Below are 17,868 nucleotides of genomic sequence, written 5' to 3' on the forward strand. Positions count from 1 at the left end.
ACCATCTATTGTCACTGAACTACCCAAATACTGAAACTCTGTTACTGTCTCGATACATTGTCCATTTATTTGGAGCTTCCTTGTGAAATATATATTGCTATTTATCCTTACCTCTTTTGCTTTCTAGCAATTTACCATCAGTCCTACCTGGACACTCTTCTCCTGCAAGCTACTTAGTTTTGTTTACATGTTTTGAAATTTTTGAGCTAGCAAGCAAACATCAGCAAAATCAACTTGAAGTTTATTAACATCTTTAAATTGTAAGTATGAAATATATTGCAGCCCAGGTAACAAAAATTATTTACCATCTTAATATTTTTTCTGTAGATAAATGGAACATAATCCATAGTGTGACAGTCCATGAAAGGGTAAGCCAACTGCCAGACTCACGTCCATGTGCCTCAGCAGAGATGAAGATCATACAACCAGTACATAGGTATTGTGTGGTCACCACGATAATCCTCCAAGCTTTTATAGATAGTTTTTGAAACCAGATTTCACTACCTAGCATCACTTCTCAAATTCATCATGATGCTGGGTGGGTGCCAGTCCCATACTCTGACCGAAATTTCATGAGAAAATTCCTTTTTCACGAGGATTCGAACCAGTGCTCATTCTGTAACACGAGTCCTAGGCATGTCTTAGACAACAATGTTATGGAATAAAATCATCAAAACACATAATCATGTTAGCTCATATGCATTTTTTCCTGAGATGATACTGACAGTAACATCAGGTGAACTCTGTCAAATCAAGGAAGAAAGTGATTCTGGAAGGAAAATTAGTTCTGAGGAAGTAGATAATGAAGAATATAAGACACTTTAGGTGACGATGAGAGCAAAGAAGTTCAGAAAATTGCTCCATGAAAGGACAACACATTATATTTTTCATGTACTGTAAGTGAACATGAAAAGCATCTGCAATGAATTCGAGATTATTATAATTATGGGGAACATAGTGGAATAGCATAATTCTGCTTTGCATAAGGAGTTTTTACTTGCCAGCATTTACAGTTATGAAATACTGTAACGATAGAAATATTATATAATTCTAATTAAAATCTATTAAAAACATAAGTGTTACTGAGTCATATGTATTAATATAAAATCACTACTGAAAACGTAATTTACCATCAGAATGTTATGAAAAGTGTACTGGAAAATATATAAAATGCCGCCTACATTATAAAAAACACTGAGAGGATTTGAAGCATTCTTAACCTATACAATATGATAATGTAGAGGAAATAGCATAAATAATATGAATAATTTAATTCAGCACTAAATTTGCCACTCAAACATAATTTCAAATCAAATGCAAATCATGCATAACTGAAATATGCACAGAATTTCTTTAAATAAAAGTTTATATCATACACTAATCTTGAGAAAAATAACTTTAACCCAACAATGGTCGCTATATGAGTATTTTGCTCAGTTTTAAATTCAAATAACACACATCAAAATGGAAGAGATTGTAAGTTTGTTCCTCTCTCTAGCTGACCTTATAAGTGTTGGCTATTACCTGCTAGAAGAATTTTCTTCGGACAATACACAATACACTGTAGACAAAATATTTCTTGAAGTAGTAACTCAGTTATGATGGAATAATATTACTGTCATGTCTTCATAAAGTCATTGGAATTCTAATCCTATTCGGGTTTATTATTCCCTTTTACATGTTCCTAAACCTTCTTTGAATGAAGGAATTTCGCCAGGCAACTTAACCCTTCCTTAAAATAAAATAAAAACATACATTTTGCAATACAAAGGCTATTTGAACATAAATGCGACCGAATGTATTAAAGCAAGTATGGCCATTTTTTCAAGGAAACTGTATATTGTGATAACATCAAAAGAAAGTCCCAAGTCTTAAGAAAACACGTATTTTCACTTCAGCTAGATATTTCATTCATTTCAAAAGTTATATAAGAAAAAATCTAATGCTGCGCTAGTCTCTGCAAAATGCCGGGTATGTGACCACCCGAACTATACTGTACATAGCGACCTCTGCTGGGTTAATATTCTACAGGTTCAGAAAAATTTCAACTCTGAGTGAAACTATCTTGTTTATGTGTACACTCAGCTGCCTCAAAAAAAAAAAAAAATAAATAAAAATAAATAAATAAATAAATGACACACATTTTCTCATTATTAACATTACTCAGTAATTAAAATAACGTATTGTATGTAGAATCTTGACAAATTATCCATGACCACATTCTGAGATTATTTTATTTTCTTTTCTTTCGCATTATCACAACATTCAGACTGCCAGAGCTCTCTGCCTGCTCTAACATCTACACACAATACCAAGGGAGAGCGCTAGATGTAACTGAATAAATAACTACTCAGAGTAATTTTGGTATATGGACATCATATAATCTGATACTGTTACTACAGTAAAAATTATATGAACAAAATCAGTCATTAGTCTTGTAGGAAGAGCTGTAACAGTCACACGAAAAGCTGATGAATGAAGAAATAATTTAACTTCTTTTGTATCTGTTGCAAACAGTGACAATGAGAACGTTTTTGCAGCATCTTATTTCATTAGCTACAGAATTGCTAACGCTGCAAAACCTCATTTGATTGCAGAAGTTTTAGTCCAGCCATGCATAAATGATGCAGTACAGTGCATGCTTGGTCAATCTTTCGCAAAAAAAAAAGTCAGTATGGTACCACTGTCTGACAATACAGTCAACCGTCGGATTAATGACATGGCAAACTATGTCAAAAATGAAATTTTGGAAAGAGTTTGTAACCTTCTTTTTTTGTGATTCAACTTGACAATCAACTGATGTTGCTAACCTTGCCATTTCGCTACTTTTCGTTCGTTATATTAATGGGGAGGCTGTAGAAGATCTATTACCCTGCAAATATATAAGTTAACAGACAAATACTTTTGCGGAAATGCAATAGGCTGGACTCACTGTACAGGCATTTGTTTAGATTGTGTAAAATCTATGACACGGACTCGTTGCCAGAGTGAAATTGGTAGCACTAAACATTTCTTGAACACACTGATGCATTTATAGACAGGTTTTTGTTTCCAAACGCATGCCCAATGGGTTGAAATCTGTGCTGGATGATGCAATTAAAATAGTTAATTTTATTAAGACTCGACCTATAAATTCCAGCATTTTTGGAGCACTTTATGAGGATATGAGAAGCATTCTTAACGGTTTATTGTCTCACACTTAAATCAGGTCGTTATCTCGATGTAGAACTCTCTCAAGATTGCATGAGCTTGAAGACGAAGTTTTCGTTTTCTCACCAACCATCCCTTTCATAAAGCAAAGTGCATGGAAGATCAATCTGGCTTCAGACTTTGGCTTATTAACAGATATTTTCTCAGAAATTGACAGCTTAAACTTATCTCTTCAGGAATCAAATATTAATGTTTAAGATAGTGAGCAAGACCATATCGAATCAATCATTAAAAGACTTAATTTTTGGGAAACATGTTCAAATAGCAATGAAACTGAGTGCTCTGATGTCCTTCAGACTTCCTGGTAGAAAATCATCTGTCTTTGGACGAAAATGTCAAGTACATCGTTAAAGAACACTTGAAGGGAGTTGGAAAAACCTTCAGGGAATATTTCCCTGCTATGTCCAATAACAACAACTGGATCTGTAATCCCTTGTAAGAGGCAGCAATTTTGGAATCCACATTAAACGTGAAGGAAAAAGAATAGATTCTGGACATTTCCATGAATTCTCAATCACAGAAAAGTTAAAAATATTTGTCATTAATTAGTTTTTGGTTTTTAGAGAAGGAGTTTCCAGTATTAGCAGACAAAACAATAACAGTTTATTACCTTTTTCATCCACATATTTGTGCAAGAAGTCTTTTTCTTCATATGCCTACCTAAAAAATAAATCCACAAATAGACCTTTATGCAGAAAGTGATCTGGGACTTCATTTAACTTCTTTGGTTCCAAACTTCGAAGCTCTGTGCTATTGAAAGCAACTGCATCCTTCTCATTGAATTTAAAATGAAGAGGTGAGTAACTCTATAATGAAAACTTTTAGGTTAAGAGAGAAGTTTAAAATATTGCAACTATCCTGCAACTTAAGCCCGCATGACATTCTGTCACTACATAAAATATTTCAATAATACGTATTAATAAAGTAATTCTTACTGTATGTTCAAATTAAAATGTGTGAACTCTAATAATATGACTTTAAAGATAGGAAAATGTGGTACTGTATTAACTTATCTATTTAATTTACGTTTTACTGGTCCACACCTGTGGAGTAACGGTTAGCGAATCTAGCAGCGAAACTAGGTGGCCTGGGTTCGATTCCCGGTCGGGACAAAGTTACCTGGTTGAGGTTTTTTCTGGGGTTTTCCCTCAACCCAATATGAGCAAATGCTGGGTAACTTTCGGTGTTGGACCCCGGATTCATTTCACCGGCATTATCACCTTCATCTCATTCAGACGCTAAATAGCCTAAGCTGTTGATAAAGTGTCGTAAAATAACCTACTTTACGTTTTACTGACATAAATTCAAAATAAATGTAATGTATAATTGAAGGGATTCCTGCAAAAAAAAAAAAAAAAAGGAGGTAGTGTCATTAATTTCAGGGGGTTATTCTTTGAGATATTTCAAACAAAAAAAGTTAAATACAATTTTGCTCATTTTTGCTTCCATTTTGAGATAAAAATTGTTACACATGAAACATTTCATGGTGTGTTTTGGGAAAGGTACAGATTTAATTCCCAATAGGCTGTCAGTTTAAGAGTGCATGCTTGCGTGCACACATGCATGCATGCACTCTCTCTCTCTCTCTCTCTCTCTTGTATTGTAGTTTATGACATTCGCACAGTAAATGTGTGTTCAATGCAAAATGTGACTAATTATATTCAATTTTATTGCAAAAAGGGAGTAGCTCCATTATTTGCTTATATTTTACCCTCCTAGGTACCTAGGATATGCTCTGAAGAAGGAAAGCAGCTCAGTTAAAATTTTAGTTCTTTAGAATGTTTTTTGTTTTCCATAGCTTTGTAGAAGTGGAGCTATCTCGTTTTTGCAGGGAGTCCTTCAATTATTTGAACTGAAGTAGTTTCAGTATTTTAAGTGTTGTTGAATCATTTGTGGAGGGGAATCCTAAGGTAGACCTATTTACCGTAACTACAGCAACTTTAAGGTTGTCAAATATTATTTATATTAATAAGGGGTTCACTCAATTCATGTTTTTGTGAAAGGAGTTCGAAAGTCGAAAAAGTTTAGGAACCAATGGTCTAATCCATGATATTGGCATCAAGGCTAGAATGTCACTGAAATTCATTTCAGCACTATGTTTTAGTGGCTATTGTATGCTGCTGACAACACCTCCATCTAGTGCCAATACGAAGAAAGCACGAGGAATCAATCTTCCTAACCCCAAGTGCCTCAATATCGTCAACGTAGACCTTAGCTATTTTAATGTAACTCAACCCATTCCTTCTCTCTATACGAAACATCTACTTTAAAGAAAATATGGGATACACCATTATCTAAACTGTTCATATGTTAGTTTTACCTATCAAAGACTCAAGTTATAACTGACAAAACCAAGGCGGAATTTGTAATATATATGCGTAATTTTGGCTCGTTTTTCCTAGGATACTATCATTTTGTTTGCCATTAGTATACGATATGTCACACTATCATTCATATTACCAATGAAAAAGTAACAGGAATCTATTGCAATGTACGAGAAGCAATTACAAAGTTTTGTGCAGGAGCTTATAACTTTAGGAAAGGGAGAGGGAAACAGAAAAATGAGTTGCACACAAACACATTACAGTATGTGCCTTGAATTATCGTGTATATCTCTGCAAAGTGACACCAGTCCATCTGAGGTGAATGCCACACAGTGAAAGTGTATATGGAGCCATGTACTGATAGTATAGCAGTGTGTTTAAAGCAATATGCCTTCACTGAATTTCTTACAAATGAAAATGTGACGTCTACAAACATACATCTGCAACTAAAAATATTTATAGCAATTGTGTAGAGAGATCTATTTCAGGTCGTTGAGGAAGGGGAGAAATGATCGTTTATCGTGGTCAAACTCAAAACAATCTATTGGAAACGTGAAGCTAAGAAATCTTTATGTTTAGGGCCCATGTGATGAAACTGTGCTTTAAGATCATATATTTAAGATACTATATGGTGAAAATATTTTATGTAATGGCTTTTGATAGTTTCAGCTATAATAACTGAAAGGAGAAAAGAATGAGTACATCATTATTATCAACACCAAAATTATTTAGTGAAATTATTTTGTTTAGTGCTATTACAGTAACCACAGATTTGTTTTCTGTGATCTTAGTTATCCATGGTTTACTGCAGCACGAAAATACGAAATGAAATATGCCAGAAATAAATTTTCATAAGTTTGAAATGGTCGTCATTCTGAGTAACATGGTAAAACCAGTCTAGTATATACAGTCACGAAGCTCAATACATAGGGAAGATGCATCCAATGACAGTTGAACTTTAGTTGCTAGCCACTAGGATCGCTACTATCGCACAGTCTATTGTTCCTAGTACTCTCAGTTGTTAACTGCTTGGAGCACTGTATCGCGAGAAATGCAAAAAATCACCTCAAGCTTTGTGACTATATGTACTAGACTGTGGTAAAACCTTCATATCCTGTCACATTCAGTACATGACTCATCTCACTTTGTCCCCTGTACCATGTTAGCCCATCTTATTTGCATTCAGTTACCCCCTAGCATTCTCACTGTCCACATTCATTGCTGCGTTATTAATTTTTAACAACCCCTAATTTCACTTAATAATGGCCCCAAAGCGCGAAAGTAGTATGCTGACAGTTCTTAAAATCAAACCCTAAGAGAAGCTGTATATTTTTCTCATGAGTGAAAAAATGCTAATTCTCGACAAAGGGGAAGAAGGAAAAAAAAAAAGTATGCCTAAAGAGAATACATGAGAGGTCTAACACACAAGGGGGTATAAGCACACTTTTCAAAATATCTGAGTTAAACATAGAAGAGTGAAGTTAAAATTCTCCTTTATTCAGTGCATAAAGGTTATATATGTTACTGAAAAAGGTGCTGCATTATAGAGGTGTAAAGAAAAACTACTTCACCAATCAGCTTTTTGGTTTGGAGCACAAGGGATATGTTGTAGTTACATTCATTATGCATCATTCTTTCCATTAGGGCATTACTTGATTGCAGTCCATTTGCGATCTTTGGATAAATGATGCCCTAGATCGTCGTAGTGTTGTCTACTGAACGGATGTACAGGCATCAATAATATGTTGCTCTATGTCTTCTGGTGTTGGAATATTTCGATAGACAGCATTTTTGACAGTGCCCCAAAGAAAAAAATCTACTGGTGTAATGTCAGGAGAATGAGCAGGTCAACTGACTGATTACAACATCCAATCCAGTTATTACATTATTTTCAGTCCAGATCACGAAAGGTTCTTAAGGCCTTATGTGCAGGACATCCATCATGCTCATACCATATAATGATTCTGTTCCTCAAGGGTACCTGTATGGCCTTCAAATGATCGGGAAAAATGATTCTTAAGAATCTGGCATATCATCTGCCATTTAGGGTACCATTTATGAAACAAGGCCCAATAACAGTATTGCAGTGCTACAAGGTGTCATTTTATTTCGGACTTTCAGTAAGTACGTACACTATGAGTTCCATATCGTACTATCAGGGACTGGAATGCTTTACCTGCAGACTTACTAAAGGCTTTACCAATAACCAAAAATGTATTTAAAAATAGGCTTAAGGACTTTACTAATAGACGGTAGTATATTATACACACTATTTAAAGGGTATAATTGATATTTTGTTACTGAAGTGTTGTATCAGTGAAGAAGTGTGTTGTCAGTGAAGTGTGTTGTGTAAGTGAAGTGTTTTTCTGTCAATGAAGCTTTATAGTTTATAGTGGCAGTGCAAAGTATTTGAACAGTTTTGAAGTGTTAGTGAAATCAGGATAGAATCAGTGAAATGTGTCGTAGTTTCAGTGCAGTGAGTGAGTTGTCAGCGAAATGAGTGTAGTGCTGAAAAGCACTTGTGCAGGTATGAGCATATCACAGTCTACTATATACAGTCGCGAAGCTCAATACGTAGTAAATATGCAAACATTAGATAGTTGCTCACCACTAGGATTGCTAATATCGCCTCATTACAGACAATGCAAAATAGTACCGTCACAGTCTATTGTTTCTAGCACCCTCAAAACTCAAGCTTCGTGACTGTATATAGTAGACTGTGAGCATATCATACTCGTGGGTTTTAATTCGAACTTAGGGTTAAGATACAAATTAGATTTACTTTAAATGTTATTTTAAGTGATCGTGCTTCATTTAATTTAGGATGCTCTCTGTTGTTACTATTATTATTATTATTAATTGTCATTATTGAGTGTAATCAGTTACCACTGCCACTGGGTATATACCCATTTGCAGTGTGAATAAATACATATATACATATTTTTTGCACCCCTCAGTGTTTTGTTATTAGAATGGAACATTGTAATACATTTTGAACAGGCCTTGAAGGGTTAAATGACTCATTAAATAAAGTCATTGATACCTTTAAAAAATGAAGTCATTACTTGTATCTCCTTAATGAACATAGTTACAAGAAAATTAGACCCATAGTATTAATTCCCCATTGTACTTAAACAACTTTTGTTTAAAACAGTTTTTCATTTGGCATCTGAGAAGAAAAATTATTTTGGGTGAGCAAAATAAATGGGGCATTCTGTATGTTTCAAAGGCTTCATCTTTTCCCATACTCGTAGGATTGTTTGAATTTAGATTGTATTTTAGAATTTACACATATTTTTTAAGTTTAGTTTCAACCCTTATGTAATCTGCAAAATAGTTTGGAACACAAGAGATACAAGTGCAACATCTTATTATAAAATGGTTATTTTTAATACCTTAATTTTAAAATTTCTTAAAAATCTGCATTCAACTATTTCATAAGACGTAAACTCAATATGTAAGCACAAAAAGACATCATAGACTTTGCGTAAATTTTCCTTTGTCACTTAACTTTAAACTCATTTTGCTCAACATTAGGTTTATGTCATTTACATTCCTTGTGCTCTAGACCCCTCAAATACGTTAATGTACCGGTACTATTTAATGTTCATAATGTCTTATGTGCGTAAATGATCAATTACATTTTATCGTAGATATGTATGTAAACGAAAAAATTTCATCTATGTAGGTCCTGAAATGTATCATCTGTGGACACAGGGGGCTACTATATATAAATAACGTTACCAATACATATGTTCAATTGTGTATTTTGCACAAAATGTAACATTACCTCTCTTATCTTTAACATGTGTGCAGATGACATCAACTCTGTGCTGCACACTGTATGCACATGTTCACTAAATGCAAATACATTATAGTCACAACTTCGGCAAGCAATGGATCTCTATTGTAGCTACACATTGGTAGAAATACACTGACAATGGTGATAATTATATTGAAAAATATATAATATTTCAAAGATAATGTTCTAAGTTATCTTTCTTTATATATACTATATTTTCTTTGCCTCATTCCACATATAACAAACCACTCCAGAGTTATGAACTCATATGTAAAACTTTTAACCACCCTTTATTATAATATCTACTATGAAATGTTTTAAGTGAAATAAGTTCTTGGCACATGTAATCCGTTAGGATATCTGAAACTGGTGCAAATGTCTGAAATTATATACAGACCATACAGAATACAATGTGTATCCAGCTGGACTCGCCATACATAAGTTTCGAGTCAACTTGAATAATGCAGCAAACACACTGAGTCATAAGTAGGGACACCCGACTTTCATTAAATGATTTTTTACGCGAATTTCTGCTAAATGAGTCAAAGAGTTAAAATTGTTATAAGTATGAACAAGACTCATTCTGTAGACACGTTTTGAGATCGCAATTTGCTTCGAATTTTGTTTGCTCGATTTCCCCCCCCCCCCATTTTTTGCGAATTCTGTAAATTTTTTTTGCTTCAAATGCGTTTTTTTTTTTTTTACAAATATCACTCAACCGTACAATTATGAAATTCCAATGTTTTATTTTCGACAATGAAATATTAAAAATAAATATCAAAATGGGTTTGTTTTATACTGTGGAAAGCATGGCTGCTCAGCTGTGAAAAATGAAAATCTATGTATCACTTATGTGCAATGCTTAGGTTTGTTAAACACTAACACAATAAGAAGAAATGTGTGAAAGATATTTACCACATTTTCAGCAAGAGTACCCAACAAAAACTAAGGAATAATGTATGTTGATAATTTGGCAGCATGTCATAATGTGCAAATGAACATAGGTCTAATGTTTTTGATATTCACGTAGCACTTTTCTCCATGGTGTGTGTAACCAGCCTTATTAATACTGGGAAAGTCTGTACGGGAATGAGAGTTCCATTACCTATTTTTTTAAAGTAATTTTCATGTTTCAATTCAAACTTTTTCTTTAGGATTCACATGTTTAAATGCCGACTTTTTCGCGATTTACATATTTAAATAACGACTTTTATCACGAATTACAGTAGTGTTATTTACCGACTTTGATGTATTTTATTCACTGTTTTACAGTGTTCTTAGTCATAAGCAACATAATAAAAGTTATGAATATACATCTCACGGTATATCTTGAGTGACAGCAACAGACTGGAAGTGGATAAAACATGCACATGCATTAGAATGATTTCTACAATCCAGCTACAATAAATCAGTTTCCTGTGTAACTATGTCAAGAAGGTTGTGTTGCGTTATTTGTAATACAGTGTGGAAGGAAGTCACTCTGCACTGGAGAGAGCTGAGTGTATGCACTAACAACAGTAGTTCCGTTGGTAATATGAACTCCTGCTTGTAACAGCATACCTTTAGCTACTACACAACCCCCGTTGAAAGACGTATCAATGACCCGGCACAGAGGTTGCTGCCAACTGAAATACTTTCTCTAACAGCAGATTAAACTCTTTTCAACGCAGAGAGACTTCCCTTCCACAGCGCTCATTCTTAGTCTAGTTCTAACATATAGTAATATTACCCAGCACTCAAGATATACTGCGAGAATGTACAAGGCTTTCTATATGAAAGTCAGGAGGACATGATCTTAAGAAGAAAATAAATTATGTTCCCTTTGTTATACCAAAGTGAAAAATGACCCTATTGTAACTGGCCTTAAAATTTCAAATGTATAAATGTAACTACACAACAACAAATGCTGATACAGACATGTATTCTTCAATGTACAGTTATTTTACACATAAGAGTATTTTTATGAGAGAAATTAAGTTCTGGCAGGCAGAAACAAGAAGTGAAACATGCAGCTTAAGTTGGAATACAAATGATTAGAGTAATTATACAAGCATAATCCAATATATATGTAATGAAGTCAGAGTTCAAACATGTGACAATCTATTGTTCAAGAACTCTTTCAAAACTAATTTGAAAATTAGAATCAGGCCATTAAAGTTAGATATGAAGTTGATATTTAACTGTTCTGATCAAAACTATATTCACATCTATGTTGTTACAGACACAGCATAACTTTCCCTCCCAAAGAAAGTGAGAAAAATAAACAACACATTAAAACTTGAATCCATAACATCACTCTTTAACATTAGGCCTCTATACAATATGAAAAAATAAAAGAATTGTGTACAACATAATCTTAAGGATATGTAACATGTAAATACATACACTGAACGAAATAATAAAATAAATGGCACAGCAGCTATCAAAACTGTTATATCGGGTTTATTATACACTTCCATTAAATACAGTGTGATCTATCTACATAAAAAAGTTAATTTCAATAATATAGGCCTCTGTGTTAACAAATTTTTAAAATGGAGGTGGTTAAGTTCAATTACAAACCAGACTCAACTGAAGTGTAATGGACAACCAGTCCATGGAGGTATCACTGAAATTTCTTCAACAATGTGTCCTGAATAAAATGTTGCTTGTAGTTTTAAAAATAATCCATACATTTCCGATAACAGCAACAAAATGAAGTTTTTCTCGATTCACCTTCCCTCCAACTATTACCTGAAAAGTAAATTATGTAAAGTTAAGCGCTTAACAACCATAATGATGTAATTTCAGTCTTAAAAAAATTTATTAATGAAGCGAACAAAAAGATCTCCGTTAGGAGAGAAGTAAATTCAATACTATTTTGTGTACTGAAGTGTGCACTCAGTTTTAACAAAAAAACTTGTTTGATATCCAAGCCATCCTCACGGTCAATAGTTGTCGTACTTGTAACTGGACTCTAAGATTCTCAGACTAAAGCATGGTTAAGAGCAACGAGTTTCTAAGGAGAAAAAGTTCCTATGCACAGTTCCTTTAAGAATTATTGAAGTAATGCTAGAAATTCTATGCCATAAATTTACACAACACACAAGAATTCCACTGAATGAGAGTTCCAAGCAATATTTTAAACCGGTTTTTTAACAATGTTATATAACTGTGTAATTTTGTAACAACAACGTAAGTTGTAATAAAAAGACAATATTTATTAATATTAGTCCGAGGATTCGCCATGGAATTACATTCACCTTATACTTGTGGGAAACCTCGGAAAAATCCAACCAAGTAATCAACCCAAGTGGAATTTAATCTTCTTAACCCCTAACCTAAGCTGACCACTATTAATGGAGAAAAATTCGTTCCCGCACTGGGAATCGAATCCAGGACCCCTCAACTTGGCACACTGAGCTATGCCAGGATTCAATTCACAGCACCAACCGAACTCTCCTCCTTTGTATCATCAATGGTCTACTACCTGCATTTTATACATACATGTACAGTATAAAGGAGTGCATATTTAAACGACTTTCCTTCTGATAACTGAAGTTCTTCAGAAGGTAAATCATTCAGCAGTATGGACGCTGTTTGATAGGAGCATGCATTTCCTATGGCCCTAAGGTACACAGCATGACGACATTCCTTTCTTTATTACATTTCAATACTTGTCCCCTTACTTTATAATTTCACAATTTTCTACCACAAAATAAGTAAATTTTAAGGTTAATTTTTATTATTTTCGTGGCGTCATAGTTGCCTTTAAAGGTATTTTCAAGGACATTTTAGACTTTTCATGTTATCAACATTTGGGACCTACTCATCACATAAAGGTAAAATAAAGGTATCATGCTTTATCACGCAGGTATCTGCTTTACATGCCATGAAGGTGCTTATTACATATCATACTACAGTAGAATTAAACCTCACGCACCTAAACTAAATGCATTACCAAAAATTCACAAGCAAAATATACCAATCAGGCCTCTTATTAACTACAAGAATGCACCAGCATACAAATTAGCGAAATATATAGACAACATTATAAGAAATAGTATACAATTTGAAAACCCAACAACAATAAACAACACCATAGACTTAGTTAACAAAATAAAACACAAACACATTCCACACAATACAACATTAGCATCATTTGACATCGTAAATCTATATACAAACATACCAGTAACAGAAACACTAGAAATACTTCGGAAAATGCTTATCAAAAATAACATACCACAGACTCACATTAACGAAATTATACACATCACAGGAATTATTACTAAACAAAATTATTTCACACATAACAATAAATACTATACACAAACTGAAGGATTACCAATGGGTTCACCTATATCAGGTATATTAGCTGAAATCTTTATTCACAACATAGAACAAACACACATACTAAATACCGACAACAACAAACACGCAGAGAAAATAATGTACTGGCATCGATATGTAGATGACATAATAGTCTTATATAATGGAAACAAAAGACTAATAGAAAATCTACATCAACAACTCAACAAAATACACCCCAAATTAAAGTATACAGCAGAAATGGAACATAAGCAAGCTATAAACTTCTTAGACATCACCATAACCAAAACAAATAACAGACACGAATTCAAAATATACAGGAAACCCACTACAACCACAACACATATACACAATTCATCAAATCATCCCATACAACATAAACATGCAGCTTTCCGTACAATGACACACAGATTAATTAATATACCAATGAACAATGACAACTACACTGAAGAATTAAACACAATAAAATATATAGCACAAGACAATGGATACAACCCTAACATAATAGACACACTAATAAAAAAGGCAAAACAAAAACAGACCAAACCAACACAAACAGCACACGAGAATAAATACATAACATTAACATATCACAATACCAATACCCACAAAATTGCAACTTCATTCAGAAAACTAAAGTACAAAACTGCATACAAAACAAATAATACAACACAGAAATACTTAAATAACCACACTAAACATTCAAATATATATAATTCAACTGGAGTTTACAAATTAAAATGCAATAGTTGCCCACATTTTTACATAGGACAGACAGGAAGATCCTTTCATACAAGATACAACGAACATATTAAAGCTATAACCAAACCTTACATTACATCAAATTATGCAGATCACATTATCGACAATAATCATGACTACAATAATATAGAAACAGATATAGAAATTTTACACATCACACCAAAAAGTTCACAGTTAAACATCCTAGAACAATACGAAATATATAAGAATACAATAGCACACCCACAATATATACTTAATACGCAACTACAGTTCAATACGCACACATTGTTTGACATCATAGTACGTCATAGCATACAGACAACCAACCCCCACCATAGGAGCAACACACCCCCACCCCTACCATCGACAACTGCACATCGCAGAGCCAAAATCAGCAGTGGTTCAAGAGACACTGAAGACGACGACACATAGCGTCGAAACAGGCCGTCTGTCGAAGGTAAATACCTTTTTAACAATTTTAACACTTTTAACGTGTGACAGAGTAAATTTTATGTTTTTAACAAAGTGTTAACGAGAACTTTAATCAATGAGTAGAATTCCTCTTAACCAGCACCAAAGGGACTAGGCTAGTTCTGGATACGAGATTTTGCCGGATAATTGAATAAATACCTTTTATATACAAAAAGAAGTTCGTATTTCATGGTGCCAAATGTTGAAACTGCAGCCATATGAAACTTATTTCTCTATCACTTGCTCATAATTAAATAAACATAAAACTATGTGGATTTTCTTTATTAGAATACATCACACAGCACAAATAATACATTCATTTTAAGTTCGAATATTCACTGGAAACGAAAGTTTGTACAGAATTCCTAATGTGGCAACACTGACAGCCCGAACATAACAAAATAAACATAAAACTGTGTGGATTTTCTTTATTAAAACACATCCCACAATATAAATAATACACTAATTTTAGGTTCGAATATTCACTGAAAACAAAAGTTCGTGTGAACTTCCTAATGTGTCAACACTGATGGCCCATACGTAACTAAATAAACATAAAAACTGTTTGAATTTTCTTTATTAAAACACATCCCACAACACAAATAATACACTAATTTTAGGTTCGAATATTCACTGAAAATGAAAGTTCATGCAAACTTTCTAATGTGGCAAAATTGATGGGCCAGATTGGCAATGTGGCAGATTTAAACTTTTTTTTTTTTTTTGCTCAGCCAAAAGTGCCGTTGTTTTGGTATTGCCAGTTATTCGGGTGCCAGTTACGAGGGATTTTACTGTACCTAAAATAGAAATTTTAAATTGTAACAAATACGAAGGCGATTAAAAAAGTAGGTAACAAGAGCTCTCACAGGTGACATATTCCCTCTCTTGTTCGAATTTTCCACTAGAGTCGCAGCAGCAGACCACAGCTTTATCACGCAGCCATTAGATGGTACATATGTTGTGTAAGACTCTTGCAATATCAGTTGTAAGATGGCTGCTCACACGAAAACATGGTCAAATGTGAAAGTGTGTAATGTAATCCAGTTTTGCGTCAGAAGGGCACCTCATCAGCAGAAATTCGTTGTTAACTTGAGGTGTACAGTAAGAAACGACGCTTGTGGTAGAAGGTACTGGACCATCCACTCTACAGCCTCGACCTGGCACCCAGTGATTTCCATCTCTTCGGACCGTTGAAGAAGCACCTGGGTGGTAAGTAATTCAACATCGATATGACCATTCAGCAAGTCATCATGACTTGGCTCAAGAACCTGACACAGATTTCTTCTACACTGGCATCAATGTCTTGGTTTACCATTAGAACAAGGTTTGGACAAGCATAGTGACTATATTGAAAAGTAATGTGTACCAGTGCCCTACCACCGCGTATCAGTATATATGTCTGTGAAATAAAGTTTGTCCATTAGATCTCTTGTTACCTTACTTTTTGAAGTACCCTCTCGTACATTTTACTCCATACAAAAAAACACTCAAAATTATTGTAGTGACATGCAGCATAGATGTCAGTCTCATAAAACACAACTTTTTGCACTAAAAGAGAAAAACTATTTAATTCTGGAAAACAGTAAACCCATCCCTCTAAGCAATGGATATAACTACACTGATGCAAATCAGAGCTAATATCAAACACAATGTAAAGGTAATACAAAAATTACAGCAAGCAGAAATGCTTTGAAATATCTCTTTGAAATATGCTATGAAGGTGCATGGGGGACATAGGGATAGAGACCCATGTTTCCATGTTTGCATGAGGTGGTGTTACAGGCATCTGCTCCTACCACCTTATACCCTAGGCAAGATCCGGTACTGAATTTAAAAGGAGGCTGAGTGTACCCAGGGCTATTCTACAAGTTTTAGTAACGAGAAAATCTACAACTGAGCTATTTCACCACAAATGCTTTAGGTGCACTAAATTCAGGATTACTGGGAGATGGAATGAGGGGTAGGAAAGAAAATCATACACAATATTAAAACGTAAATATAAAATACTATACTATCAGAAATTTTAATTTATGGCTGCAGTGTTTAGCAACCAGGAGTTTGGGAGGAGTGGGAGTGGATATTAGAGTCCTGATAAATTTTTGGAGCTGTTTCACCAGATTATCCACAAAAACATAGTATATAATAGTATCTAGTGGCAATGGCGACAGTAGGATAGTGTTCAAAAAATAATTTAAAAATTGTTTCAGAAAAAAAAAAAGAATACAAATCAATACTGAGAAATATAAAACAAAGTACAAAAGAAAGATTCTGTGCATATGTGTTTGTTTGAATAATTAGACAACAAAATATTACAAAATTTAATACACGAATGGGGATAATCAATAACATAATTTATTACTTTGTTGGCATAAAACAAAACAGAAGGCAAATGTGTAACACCTTAGTACTACTATACTACTAGCAATTTGTTATAAGAGTGAAGCTTGCTGAAGCTCGGGCAATGAGGATAATATACAAGAATATACTGTATTAGGTAACAGCTTGTGAAATAAAGTTTATGAGAACAGGTGACGGTACAAAGTACAACAGAAAACGAAATGAAGATATCATGGAAGAACTCAAGGCTTTAGCTATAGTTAAAAAGAAAAAAAACATTCTCAAAGAATGAAGTTCATAATCCATAAAGTTACAGTGAACTACAAGGGGAGTCAAATCTAAGGAACTGGCACTCCTGCTGTCTCTCAACATTACAGAATGATAAGTACAGCAGAACCTCTTTATCAGTGGTAATGAAGGGGGTGGGCTGAACAGTTAATCGAAAAAATCGGATAATCCGTACCATAAAAGATTTTCGTAAACTTAGTGAATAATATTTACACTTTCGTAATTCCCTTCGTGGTTTTGCCGGTGTTGCGTTTAATATACTAGATAGTGGATCAGAAGTTTAAGTCTGGTTATCAATGACGGGTTTTTAAGGGGCAAGGAAACTCCTTGCAATGCCTGTCCATGGAAAGATATCAGCATTGTAGGTCTCGTGTTGTAGAT

General features: G+C 34.0%; 1 protein-coding gene across 3 annotated transcripts in view; it reads right to left on the reverse strand.

Moving 5' to 3' along the window:
* Nucleotides 1-17,868, reverse strand: part of cdm (importin-13-like protein cdm) — an 81,742-nt gene that overhangs the window by 18,546 nt on the left and 45,328 nt on the right. For 2 of the 3 annotated variants that reach the window (XM_069818461.1, XM_069818459.1), the window contains one exon: nt 10,568-12,069. The exons of the other annotated variant lie outside the window; for it this stretch is intronic. In XM_069818461.1, coding sequence (XP_069674562.1) covers nt 12,066-12,069 — 4 coding nt within the window. In that variant the 3' untranslated portion in view covers nt 10,568-12,065. Of the gene's footprint in view, nt 1-10,567; nt 12,070-17,868 lie in introns of those variants that run through there. 3 annotated transcript variants of the gene reach the window in all.

This window comes from Periplaneta americana, chromosome 2, assembly GCF_040183065.1.
Source record: "Periplaneta americana isolate PAMFEO1 chromosome 2, P.americana_PAMFEO1_priV1, whole genome shotgun sequence".
Classification (NCBI taxonomy): Eukaryota; Metazoa; Arthropoda; class Insecta; order Blattodea; family Blattidae; genus Periplaneta; species Periplaneta americana.